This window comes from Centroberyx gerrardi, chromosome 9 (assembly GCF_048128805.1).
Source record: "Centroberyx gerrardi isolate f3 chromosome 9, fCenGer3.hap1.cur.20231027, whole genome shotgun sequence".
Taxonomy (NCBI): domain Eukaryota; kingdom Metazoa; phylum Chordata; class Actinopteri; order Beryciformes; family Berycidae; genus Centroberyx; species Centroberyx gerrardi.
The window spans coordinates 2,862,932-2,876,564 of NC_136005.1; the positions used below are offsets into that span (position 1 = coordinate 2,862,932).

Below are 13,633 nucleotides of genomic sequence, written 5' to 3' on the forward strand. Positions count from 1 at the left end.
TTGAATGCTGTTTCAGAGGCTTTTCCACCCTGATGAGAAGAGGAAACACGGGATACTTGCAATTTTTTGGCATGAAAATGGAAAAATTGAAAGATATTGGATATTGACGAAAAGTGTTGGCTATCAGCAACTTTGTCTAAAAACATCAGAACCCAGATCAGTCAAACTGTAGTTTCTACACCGATACACACTGACACACATGGTACAGTGACAACACCTGAAGGAGGTTTGACTGATGTGTGTGTGTGTGTGTGTGTGTGTGTGTGTGCAGGGTCACGCTCACAGGCTGCTGAAGTCCGGCGGTGTCCTGACCTACTGCAACCTGACCTCCTGGGGCGAGCTGCTGAAGAACAAGTACGACAACATCGACAACATGTTCCAGGTTTGTAAATTCATTCTTAATTTACAAAAAAACATTACTGAACTATTAAAGTTAAAGGCAGTAATGTCTCCCAGAGTTTCTCTTACCATTGAATAGGTGAGGTGGGTCTCTCTGCCTTAAAGAGCTGCTGACACTAAAAGAGTTTCATCAGTCTGGTTTCAGTGGAGAGTTTTAGTGTCCCATGATGCTCTGAATGCTGTTTCAGAGGATTTTCACCCTGATGAGAAGGAAACTCTGAGAGGAAACACTGAACTGAATACTTGGTATTTCTTGGCATGAAAAGCGCCAAATTCAAGATATAATCTGGCTCAAAAAATCTGATATTGGTGACAAATAATGGCCTTCACAATCCCATAACGGTTGAATCCTACTTTTAAGTATCTAGCGATCAAAAGACAACAGTTTTTTTCTAAATTGGATAAACAGACTGCTGCAAACTGCTGGTAGCACTCAGGTGAAGGTCAGTTGTAACGCAGGTGCAAGAGTCAAATTATTGTAAACAAAAAAGTCTAGCTAAGAAAAAACTAATTTATTGCATAAAACTACTTTATTGCATAAAACTAATTTATTGCATAAATGCCCATTAAATTCTTTTTTTTTTGTCCTAGCCTTTTGTTTGCAGTGTGCAGAATTATTTTTCTATTTTACAAATTGGATTCCTTTTTTTTTTGGAGTGATTGATTTATTGAATTGTAGACTCCAGGTTTTCATTGATTCCAGACAGTGGATTATTTCTGCAGGTAGTACAGTAGTACTTTACTACTCAGGTCAGAGTGAACGCCACCTGAGTAACCAGCTATCATAAAGCCAAGGTTAATGATAAGCAGGGGGGAGGAGGGGGGGGCAGCGCCTGCAGGCCTGATAACACCACACACACACACACCCTACACACACCTCACACTGACCCGTCCCTCTGTTAATGATCTTCAGGAGACCCAGATGCCCCACCTGCTGCAGGCCGGCTTCAAGCAGGAGAAGATCAGCTGCTCCACCATGGACATCGCTCCGCCCGCCGAGTGCAAGTACTACTCCTTCAACAAGATGATCACTCCCACCATCGTCAAGGAGTGAAGTCTGGAGACGAAGCTGCTGCCGACACGTTTACCTCGTCTTTTCTTTTTTTTACTCTCAAGTGCCTTCACCCTCCTGACCGCTCAATATCGATAATATATCAATAAATCCACATCTGTCCCAACTCAATTTAAAGTTGCTTGTATTTATTTTACACTGATTCTGACATGAACCTCTTCCAGGATTCCTACAGTTTCAATTTCAAATTTGCGACCTTAATTTGGTTTGATTTGAAGATTTTGGTGTTCAGTATCATATTTGTCTCAACTAAATATCATTCTATAGATGAAGAATATTCTTCACAGTGACAAATATCACAATATGTGACATTACAGGAGTCTAAAATCACAGAAAATTAGTGTATATCAGATCAGTACAACTGCATTTTTCTAAACTTGTTTTGTGCAATTTCCAAACTTATCAAGATCTGGAAATGATGGAAATCGTTCTCCATACATTTCCAGACCTGAGTAGGATCTGTGTTAATAGCCAGCGGTGGAAAAAGTACTGACAGCAACACCAAAATGACAAAATACTCTAAGTAAAAGTTCTGCATTCAAAAGTTTACTTAAGTAAAAGTATAGAAGTATGAGCAGTAAAATGTAGTGAAGAATGAGTAAAAGTCCTCATTCTGTCAGAGAGTTAAATTATTGAAGCGTTAACCTGTCAGAAGTATTTTAATGTTGTCGGTCTAACTGCTCCATATACTGTTGGGGAGTTTAAACTCTAACAATGCAACATATTTTATGAGCTTTTCGTATGTTTTGCATGTAAAACCTTATTCTGCAAAGTAACTAGTAACTCCAGCCGGCAGATAAATGTAGTGGAGGAAAAGTAGAAAGTCTCACAAAGTGCCAGTACCTCAAAACTTAAGTACAGTACTTCAGTAAATGTACTTGAGAGGCTTCCTAAAAATATATTCAGGTGCTGAGCAGAATCTGTAGATCGAGTTATAGCTCAGACAAAATCTTTAAAATGCATTACATTTATCATGCGGTAAAGTGGGAACTGCAGAGAAATGTCTTGCAAAGTCATATTTCATGGGTTTCACATACATCTCCTTTAATAATTGATGAATCTTCAGTTTTTAAAATCGTACTCTAAAGCCTTCGGTTAACAGCCAAAGGTTAGACTGTCAAATATTCCACTGAGAGGGAAACAAAGTACAGCATGTGTTTTAATATACGCTGGGAGATAAGAGAGCGGGTTATCGTGACACGTGGGGATAAGTTACCATCTGGCGAGGACGCATTAATCATTAGATGGACGGATGACGCAACAGCAGGCGGAGAACAGGACGACTTTTACACTGCAGTCAGTCAGAGAGCAACTTAAAGGAGAAATCCCCCTCTGACCCTCTCTCACACTGTTAAACATCATCAGTCTGTGATGTCCAACACACTCCAGGAGTTATTTAATGATGAAGTGTCCTCGTCTACTTCTACTGCAGTTACTGATTTCCCTACGTTTCCCAGAATGCCTTTCACGAATGGAAAAGCAGCATTCCTTTTTTTCCATTTCTCCTTCAACAATCCCCTTACTCAAAACCCTCAACCTGTCTCTCTGCTGCAGTGCATTCTGGTCTCTCTCCTGCTCCTGTGGGTGGAGAAACTGGTCTCTCTCCTCTTCTACGATGGATTTCTCCCTGTATGATTGTTGAACGTCTCTCGGTGCAAAATGGCGGCTCTAGAAAGAAGCCCTCGCTCTTTGATTCTGAGGGACTGACACCAAAAACCTGACGTTTACCGCTGATGTTTTACATCCTGAAACATTTTCTGATCTCAAATATCTGGCCAGTTATCCATGAAGAAGAAGAAAAATACACCAAACTACTAAAGGGACCCAGACATGAAAGATACATCACCAATTTATAACAGTGGGATTTTTCTTTTACAATAACAGAGCAGGTTAGGGGTTCAGTGTCTTGCTCCAGGACACTTTGCCCGGACACACGTCTGTTATGGGGATCGAACCTGTGATCTTCCAGTTATGGGACAGTTGCTTCATCAACAAAGGCATCCTGCCGCCCCTTTAATGTGTTTTAATTGTGTAAAAAAAACATGTAAAGCCCTTTGAGACGTGCTTGTGATAAAGGGCTATATAAATAAACAAGTCTAGACTAAAAAAACTTTCTGTAGCCATAATACAATAAATGAAGAGTACGTAGTTTATAGCAGTAGTGGAGTATACAGTATATTGATGCAGATTTCATACGCAACAATAAAACACAAATTCCTCTTTAACCCGGTAAAGTTGATGACATGATAATATTTCACTTTAATCTGTTTGGATTTGCACATCCATCACAGCGTCACAGCTCTCTGCTAACCAGCACATTACATCTTTTACATCTGAGGCATTTAATGAAACTAAATGAGCAGGTGGGGGTTCGGTGTCCTGCTCATCGACACTTCAGCAGGACACACTGCTGCTGTGGGGATCAAACCTGAACACCATAACACCAAAACACATTTTAGATGCAGAAAAACAACCGTCTGTAGTCTTATAACACATAAGCATAAAATCTCTTACAGCAGAGTAGACAGAACACTGCTGCAGGTTTCACGGACAACACAAAACACACATTTCTGAGGCTGTTACCAAAACTTCACCTTTAACCTGCTACTTTGGTACTTTGACAACATGATAGCATTCCTCTTTGATCTTTCTGGATTTGCATAGTCCTGCAGTATACAGCACAGCAGCACTTACTGAAGCAGCAGACCATAAAGAAGCACTTTGCATCTGCTGATAACACGGCTGTCCGTCTACAAACAGAACAGGAATATAACAGTATGAGGCTGATTCTACTCAATGCATTTGCCTGTTCCCTCCGCTCATATCTGACATGCATGAAGGTGTGTGTGTGTGTGTGTGTGTGTGTGTGTGGCGTCAGTCACAGAAGCTGCAGGTTCAGATATCATTTGTGTGGTTCATAATTCACAGGCGCCACCTAGTGGCTCAGATCTGACACAACTGGAATCCAATAGTGGCTGAAATGATTTTCCTAAAAATGATTTTTCACTTGAGTCAGAGGTTACCAAACAATAATTAAAAATAATAAATGAAAATATCTATGGCACTGAATTAAGAATCTACACAATTTTTTGTATCTATGATCAAAAAATGTAGGAGTTTGATTGAATTGATAAAGATTAAAGATAAAGATTACTTTTTATGAAGCAAAATTTTGACACAAGCACAAAATTTGTGGGTAAGAAACTTTTATAAAATCAGACACATTGTGTATCCTGTTACAGAAGAACCAACCTGGAGACATTAATCCTGAACTAAACCAAACAGAAAAAATGAATCAGCTGTACTGACCGAACATCATCGTGTTGAGTTGAAAATAAGCAGCAGTGCGCTTTGTGTAAATGAGCATAGTGACTTTATTAAAGTTAGTTCTTGCTGCTCTACATGGAGGAGGAGTCGTGCTCCAGGAAATCCAACCCAGAGATACATTTACAGACCACACACACACACACACACACACGCGCGCGCACACACACACACTGCACTTTCACTTCCTGTACCAGATCCTCATCTTCTTCTCACGTTTGATTTTCTTCTGCAGCTGGAGCGTCCCGTACAGCAGGGCCTCCGCTGTGGGGGGGCAACCTGGAGAACAAAGAAAAAATATATAGAACTCTTTAACATTTCTATCATGTTATTCGGTGGTAGAGCTGGGCGATATGTCCTGAGATTCACATCACTATATACTGTCACACTTACCTTGCTAACAATAAATGAAGTGATAATTTCTTGTTTTTCTAACCCCGGTGCAGAAATGCTACATTCACCATTAGCGTCATAAATACAAAACGTATGCTTTTATTTTGAAGGTACACCCACTTCACTTCCTGTCTTATGCTGTCCTCCTCTGTCTGGCTTGACGCAGATGATTCTACACTCTGCTGCTTTGAAGCTCGACTCACTTTAATTGAAGCAACGCAAATGAAACCGTTTATGCAAAGTTGGCTACTTGACAAATGTATTTACTGAACAAACTGACATGGAGAACATTTGGTCGCTGAGAGAGAGCCAGTGTCAGTTTTGGTAATTCGCCCAGTCCAGTCCTATTCGGTGGAGGTTTTGATCCAAAGTGCCTGACTCACCCAGCAACTGCTTACTTGTAACCAGTCACACACCAATACCCTCCATCCTGGATGTAAGCCTTCAGACAGTGAGGAGAGTAAAGCGGAGCTCACCTGGAACGTAGATGTCGACCGGTACGATGCGGTCGCAGCCCCGGACCACAGCGTAGGAGTAGTGGTAGTATCCTCCGCCGTTGGCACAGCTACAGGAACACAATTATCAAGATACTGGTTGGTTCTCATACAGCTAAGATGCATGTACAGCTGGACTGAGAGTGTACAATAGATAGTACACAGGTATAAAGGGGGTATAAGTCAGAGTTTTACTGGCCCGTCGCACAAAATCATCATAATATATCTGTGGGGGTTGAGAGGATTGTTGATCAATACCAATAACTCAGCCATTACTTCACTAGCTGTTGAGATTTCTGGCTTTAAAACCAATTTTCCGGCCCCATACTCTGTTTTGGAACAAAAACTCTCCACCCACTGGAGTTCAATGGGGCGTAAACCATTTCCTGTGGGCGTGGCCAGTTTTGACATCTTTCTCCTGCTGAAGGTTACATGTCCCACAATGACAAGTGAAGAGGCAGGTAGCAAGTCTGCTAGTTTAACAAGTTTACCAGCTCACTTCATCGATTCTGCCATTAGAGAAAAAGTTGAGGAACGGGAGGAGGGGAGCGATCCCACAGGAAGAGTTCACTCACCTGCCCATGGAGATGACGTATCTGGGCTCGGGCATCTGGTCGTACACCTGGTGGAAACAGGGAGAGGTTCAGTCCCGTTATGCAACGTCTGATTAAGAACTAATCTGCTCTCAGCTGGAGGAAGGCTTCGTGCCGCTCTGCCAATCCACACACAGGTTTGTCATAATCCAGACAGCTTTGATACGACTGTGCTGTTCTCCACTCTCATCTCAAGTCTGAGTGCAGCAAGCTTATAACTGACAAACTCTACAGCCGAAAGATGAACTGTGTCCCACAATTCACTAGTTACCATTTCACCAACCTGATGACTATAAATGAAACTCTAATCAGTGGCTGGTTACCTAGTGAGCCGGCTGGCACTATTCACTAACTCACTGTGTGTTTGGTGATCCTACCGACTTCACTAGAGTTTCAACTGACATGGAACTAGTAGTTACAAGTAGTTACTGAGTGAATTTTAATTTTGGGGTAAACTAGTCCTTTAATTTTTTAACCTTTATTTAACCAGGGAAAGTTACAGAAGAGAATTAGGACCACATGTGAAAAATTCATTATTTGAATTCTGAGATTAATCTCAGAATTCTTCTTTCAAATCAGACACAGAATAAAGAATAAAGTGAGAATTACTTTATCCTAAGAATTCTGAGATTTATCTCAGAACTCAAATAATTTTTCCACATGTGGTCCTAATCCTCTTCCACATAAAGTTGATTTTTAAGAAAGTTGCAAGTGGATTTTCATCCCCACCGTGCTGCTGCCCAGTGCACCCACAGTTCCAACATCAAATACCCAAAGATAAACATCTTCACACACAGATCTTCAGGACCAAGTTGACTAATCTCAATTTCACCAATTTATTTTGGCCATGCCAACAAACATGCCAACGTTTTGGCCTGGTGGCCTTCATCACAGCAGGCCACTCGGCATGGCCAAAATAAATTGGTGAAATTGAGATTAGTCAACTTCATCCTGAAGATTTGTGTGTGTGCTACCTGTTTACGTATTTGATGTTGGAACTATATGACTTTGGTTTAGCACCACAAATAAGATCCAGTCATCGATCCAGTTACTACAGTTTCCTCCTGTCGGCCACCGGGCGGCTGCACCGGGCGGCTGCACCGGGCGGCTGCAACGCGCGGCTGCACAGGGCGGCTGCACAGGGCGGCTGCACAGAGCGGCTGCACAGAGCGGCTGCACAGAGCGGCTGCACAGAGCGGCTGCAACGCGCGGCTGCACAGGGCGGCTGCACAGAGCGGCTGCACAGAGCGGCTGCACAGAGCGGCTGCACAGAGCGGCTGCACCGCGCGGCTGCACCGGGCGGCTGCACCGAGCGGCTGCACCGAGCGGCTGCACCGGGCGGCTGCACCGGGCGGCTGCACAGAGCGGCTGCACCGCGCGGCTGCACCGGGCGGCTGCACCGGGCGGCTGCACCGAGCGGCTGGGGGTTCGGTGCCTTGCTCAAAGGCAAACTGACAGTAGGTGCTGAGGAATGAGAGCGCATTACTCATTCACTTTCCACACCCACATCTTCCCAGTTAGTTTTGGAGGATTCAAACCAGCAACCTCCCAGTCACAATCCTGTTTCTCTGCCCTCTAGACTCCTGCGCTGCTGTTACATAATTCCTCCTCTTACCTTCCGCAGAGCCGGAGCCATCTTATTGGTCAGCGTTCCTGCCACGATCATGACGTCGGCCTGTCGGGGGCTGGCTCTGAACACCACGCCGAAACGGTCCATGTCGTAACGAGGCGCCGCCATGTGCATCATCTCCACCGCACAACACGCCAGGCCGAAGGTCATGGGCCACAGAGAGCTCTGGGGGGGGGGGGGGGGGGGGGTTCAGCGTTACTAACAACAAATAACAGTAAAGTCCAACTTCCCAAACATGGAACAAGTCGCTGCATAAAATTTTTATATATTCACTGCAGCTTCAAGACCATGGAGTGTCATGGAGAGCATGATTTGCTTCTGGGTATTGACGGATGCCGGGAAGCATCAGTGGGAGGAGCTTATTTGAATATTAATGAGATATGGAGGAAGTGGTTGTGGAGGAATATTCCCCGCCTCCATCGCCCGTCTGAGAAAAGAGTTTTAGGTGAAGCAGCCAGAAACTCTCCTTTGTCCATGTTGCAGCTGAACTGCATGCTGGGAAAAAATAGTGAGGGGGTGGGGGGCAAAAATTTTATTGGATGAAATTTTTATCGCCGCCCCCCGAGTGCAGGATGAGTCATCAACAGAAATGTGCCGTTTACCGGAAAGTTAATTTTGATGTAAAATTTCTACAAATCAACACTTTTTAGGGCTGTATTGGTGAGCAGGTGAACACTAAGACCAGCAACATCAGTAAAAAGGTAAAAAATAAAGTGGAACTGGAAAAGGATTGGGAAACACTTTTCCAAAGGGAAACACAGTCATGTCGTATTTGAGACCAACAGACGGTCTCACAGCGGGAGCCGGTGGGCAAAGAGTTCGACGAGCTCGGCCAGAGAGTCTGTTCACACTGCGGAGTCCACAGCCAATATGGCACTTCCATATGATCCGGCCAAAATTAGTTTCCCTAATTATTCTCCACACCAACAAACATCAGAATATGTGAGATGACAGGAGTCTAAAACCACAGAAAATATGTAGCTGTGTGTAAATCAGAACAGTACAACAATAGATTTCTATACTTTTCCAAACGTTTTTGTGCAATTTACAAATTTATCAAGGAAATTACGGAAACCTTTTCTATACATTTCCAGACCGCTATAGCAAGCAGCAGGAACTTTTCATTACAGGGAAAACGGGTTTGAGACGTCTTCCCACATGTTACTGAGCAGAGTCCCTGTCTACTGATCAAGTTATACTTCAGACAAAATGTTTCATTTTATTGCTTATATCATGAAGTGGTGAATCCTAAGCATTGGCATTCCAACACACACACATTCTTTATATGCATGTAACTGATGAAAACTGCACCATTCATATCACCGTCACAGGGAAAAATCTAATATGATTTGTGTATGAGGTCAGGGTCGGACACAGAGCCGCTCCTCTGGAGCCGGTAGGATTCAGTGTTTTTCTGCCAAGCTCATACAGTATGTCCCTTAACCAGTATATATATATTAGCTTTAATCCAGAATATCACAAACAAACTAATTTGTTCTTAGTCTATTTTCTTCACATGAAAGCTTCATATGTGTTTTTGAATTTGACCAAGAAAGAAAGAAAGAAAGAAAGAAAGAAAAACAAAGGTGCAATTACACCTACAGTTAATTTTCTCTGGTCTGAACCAGAGTGGAAAAGTTCACTTTGTTGCAGTTTTGTATTTGGTTCGTTTAGGTTCACACTGACCAATTACAAGCCAACCAGGACTTCTAACTAAAAGTCACATGACTCACAAGTAGCTTGTTTATTGGATGATTCTGGTAACCTGTCATCCTGCAGGTTAATATACCTTCTCTAGTGTTCATACCAGTTAAGAACACATGAAGAAATATCTGAATATGAGCATCAATCCAGACTTCATTTTGTTCTGCTCAGCTTTCCAGGAAGGAAAGGAGGAACCTGCATCCGTCTCCTTCTACCCATAATCCCTTGTGTTTTGGGGGTGGTTTCCTGTAGTTGGTTGGATTAACGAACCGCATCACAGTGGCTGTGAACGCAGCCTGCTCTCTGCTGTACTCACCCTGCGGGCCCAGTTGACCAGGTCATCCAGCTTGGTGATCACATACTCCCCCTTGCTGCTGGCTGCAGCTGCAGGTTTGGCAGCAGCCACAGCTGTGCTCTTCTCTCTGACTGGAACCACACTGGACAGAGGGACGGAAGGAAGAGAGTTTAAAGGTTCCTGTCATCGATTCTGATAATTCCTACATGGCGGTCTGGTTGGTAAACTCACCTGGAGGTGCCATTCTCCCCTTTAGCACTGCTGTGCAAACTCTTCTGTTGAATGGCGAAAATTGAAATGGGCCTGTGTGGAGGAGAGCAGGTCACAGTGAGGAACACATATATGCATATGACGGTATGTAAAGCCCTTTGACTGTGATAAAGGGCTACATAAATAAACAAGACTAGACTAGACAACAGGAGTCACAAATAAGATGGAGGTGACAAAGCAGACCCAATGTAAGCTAAGTAAAGTATGATGCTCTAGCAGAATTTGACAATGTAGAGAATCCCTTGGAATTGCATATCATTCAAAAAAATCATCTCAAGTTAAATAAGCATATTACTAACAAAAACTCACTATTTTCTGTCAATGATTCACACTTATGCTCTGTTGCCATGGAATCACATAATGCATTCTCAAATTCCAACCAGAATATGACTCAATGCTGCAACACTGACATTCAACACAGACAAAAGGCTTATTTCAGGAGCACAATAAACTATTCACTGGCCAAGTTTTGGTGTTCCTTATGGCCAATGACTTCCTAAGCCTTATGATACTATACAGGATTGATCTGCCTGTCCCTCTGCGCAGTGAGGCTGAGCCTCCTCCAGCAGACTGAAATTAATGAAAACTTTCCTGCACTTACTTATGAGCAAGGAGCGTCACTTTCATCTTACATGACTGTGTGTGAATTGGTAAATATATATGCAAAATTTTGGCTGCATGCTAATGTTTTTTCTGAGATGTCACTAAGAATCAGCGCTGCATTTTCTGTAGCCTAATACTTGTGAATTTAAACATCCAGTTGTCTCAGTCTACTTATAGGTTACTGCTATGTTAGGCCTATCAGATGGTTGGGTAGACTGAGGTTTTAATGCTGTATGGGCAGTGATGCTGTATTTGCAGCTGTAGGCCAGCCAGCAGGACAGAGTTGGATTAAATTCAGTCTCAAAATAAGGAACAGGATTAGATGGTTCTTACCTGGTTGAAAAGCAGCCAAACTTGGCCAGGCGAGGTGCTGTAAGAGAAAAGAATTAAACAAGCTGAAGACAATTTATAACCATAGAGGTGACATATACATTTTTTTTCAACCTGCGTGATTGCCCCAATATCACAATTACTGTTAATTCACATCACTGATTTCGAGTGATGTTGATGTTTATACAGAAACACTCCACACTTAATTTGCTACAATCAGCACCAGCAACCTGGCTACTAAGCAAAGCCTGCTCTCACGCAGATTACGTCCCGTCAAACTCCATTCTAACATCTGGCAATTTTATGTGGTCTTGGCTTTTGGCAAAAGTTCCTAAAATGTACAACAACTCTTAAGACCGTTTACGAATCAATATGCTCTCGTGGTAAATTCGGCATATAGATGATCCACCGAGCAGCGCTATATTTCAATAAAATCTACACTTTTAGAATTAGCTCACACTGCTCGCTACCGCCCATCATGGTGTATTTTGGTGGAAGAAGCTTGTGGCGAACCATTTCTAAAGGGTTGAAATATTACTGCACAAAGTGCTGCGTGGTGTATGGGGTGCATGCCGAATTGAAGAGCGTCTCCCAGTGATCAGTTAAAGGCCTTAAGACGTGTTCTACACGGTGTTGCGTTCGCTAATAAGCGAGGTAACATTAAACTGACAGACATTTTAATGGAGTTTGGTGTGACGTTCTTGCCATACGAGAACGACACGTATCGGGGCTAACGAAAACACATTTACCAACAAGTTAGATGGGGTTTTGCAAAAGTAATGGACGCTCTGTGTGGTTTGAAGTTGACTTATGTCCTAAAAGGTGTTAGCTTACCCCTTCTGTCAGCTGACAGCTACTAGTAGCATTACAGCTGCAGTCCGGCTAACGTTAGCTAACCTGGTTAGCTGCTATGCTAACACAGACAGAGCAAGGTCAGTGTGCGCAGACACTAAATGTTCCGAATCAGATCACCGAGACAGTCAAAACACTGATGAATGCACCGTTATGTGTTGTATTTTAAAATATTATGAGTAAAATAATTCACATGACGCTGTATTGTTGTTGTAAAAGCATGGCATTTTTGTCAAAACATTACTTACCAACCAACGCCGCCATCTTTACGATTATGGTTACGTGAAAACTAGTTCCGGTGCCTGTCTGAGCTCGGCCTTTAGGGGGCGCTGCTGTCTACACGGTTTATTATCGAGGGTATTAGGTTATTACGCAGGGTTTATTTCAGGGTTCGACCTATGTGCGGTGAAGGCCGATACCAATACTGATAGGCGATAGTTTGTGCCCTTTTCATGCTTTTCATATATTCAGTGTTTCTTCCAGGATTTTCATTCTCATCAGGGTGGAAAAGCCTCTGAAACAGCATTTAGATCATCATGGGACACTAAAACTCCACTGAAATTCAGAATAATGAAATTCTTTTAGGCTTAGCAGCTTTGATGTACTCCACCTATTCAATTAGGGAAACCCTGGGATACATTGCTGCCTTTAAAAAATATTATTCAACAATTCAATAAAAATAAAAAAAACGTGCAAAGAAAATCAAATGTCATGTGAGGTTTTCCAGACTGTTTTTCTGTAGCTAGTGTTTAGTCTAGTATTTAGTCACATCATTCCTATTCATTCATGGGTTTTTTATTTATTTATTTTTTGCATTTCTGCTTTACTGGGCAGTTAGGGAGACAGATTTGAAACTGCAGGTGGCTGGTCTGTGATCTGATGTTGAAGCTCCAGACAGTGAATGTTTGATAAGAGGCTGGGACTTTGTCTCAGACAGGAAAATTAGAATGGAGTCGCAATAAAGTAGAAACAACCTGCCTGGCTCTACTGGTTGTGCTGCATTCATCACACGTGTTGTCATACCAAACATGTAGATCCAATGTGTATCAGTATAAAATATACTGGAGCTGTCTGAGCTTGTTTCACTGATCTTTACTCTCTGCCAATTTACATTTCTACTGTAGGCCATTAGAAAAAAAATCCTCATATCATGACTACAAGAGATTCGATCCAAAACATATACACTGTACATACATATCCACAGAAAAGTTAAGAGTCATCTGAAGACATTTGTTCATAAAATAGTTAATTTTCTGAGGACAGAATCGTTTTCAAATATCGCCTCATGCATTTCAGGTAGCATATTTTTTCCAAAATGAAACCCTTCATTTACTGTTATTCTCCACAGGACTTGTTGAAGCTGCTGAGGTGTTGTATGGGACAGATAAGATCATGATGGCACAGAAGTGCACCGTGAGGAACCTTGATGGAGATGAGGAATCTGTACTGGTTCTTCAGAAGGGACCCCAAGAAGGTTCCCTGCAGAACTCCTTCATAAAGGTTCATGAACTTTGACGGTTCTTCCATGATCCTCTAACACAGCAGTGTCGAACCATGAGCCACGAAGAGCCGAGAGTCTGCAAGTTTTTGTTCTGATCAAACACTACAGCAGCTGATTTCACTGATGAGCACAACTTCAAGCAGAGACCCTGTTCTAACTAACGTGTGGGGGTT

At 42.6% G+C, this 13,633-nt stretch overlaps 2 protein-coding genes across 2 annotated transcripts in view; one reads left to right on the forward strand and one right to left on the reverse strand.

Moving 5' to 3' along the window:
• gamt (guanidinoacetate N-methyltransferase) overlaps positions 1-1,582 on the forward strand; it is a 7,132-nt gene extending 5,550 nt beyond the window's left edge. Inside the window, exons 5-6 of the mRNA XM_071917245.2 lie at positions 272-382; positions 1,313-1,582. Of these exons, the coding sequence (XP_071773346.1) occupies positions 272-382; positions 1,313-1,453 (252 nt within the window). The 3' untranslated portion in view covers positions 1,454-1,582. The remainder of the gene's footprint in view (positions 1-271; positions 383-1,312) is intronic.
• A 2,119-nt stretch (positions 1,583-3,701) lies between these two features.
• ndufs7 (NADH:ubiquinone oxidoreductase core subunit S7) lies at positions 3,702-12,236 on the reverse strand. The gene is made up of 8 exons (XM_071917229.2): positions 12,208-12,236; positions 11,111-11,147; positions 10,136-10,207; positions 9,926-10,046; positions 7,891-8,070; positions 6,258-6,304; positions 5,665-5,753; positions 3,702-5,074 (listed from the first exon to the last, which is right to left on the reverse strand). The coding sequence occupies exons 1-8, from the start codon at positions 12,221-12,223 to the stop codon at positions 4,977-4,979; spliced, it is 660 nt and encodes a 219-aa protein (XP_071773330.1). The 5' UTR covers positions 12,224-12,236; the 3' UTR covers positions 3,702-4,976.
• Positions 12,237-13,633: the final 1,397 nt, after the last annotated feature.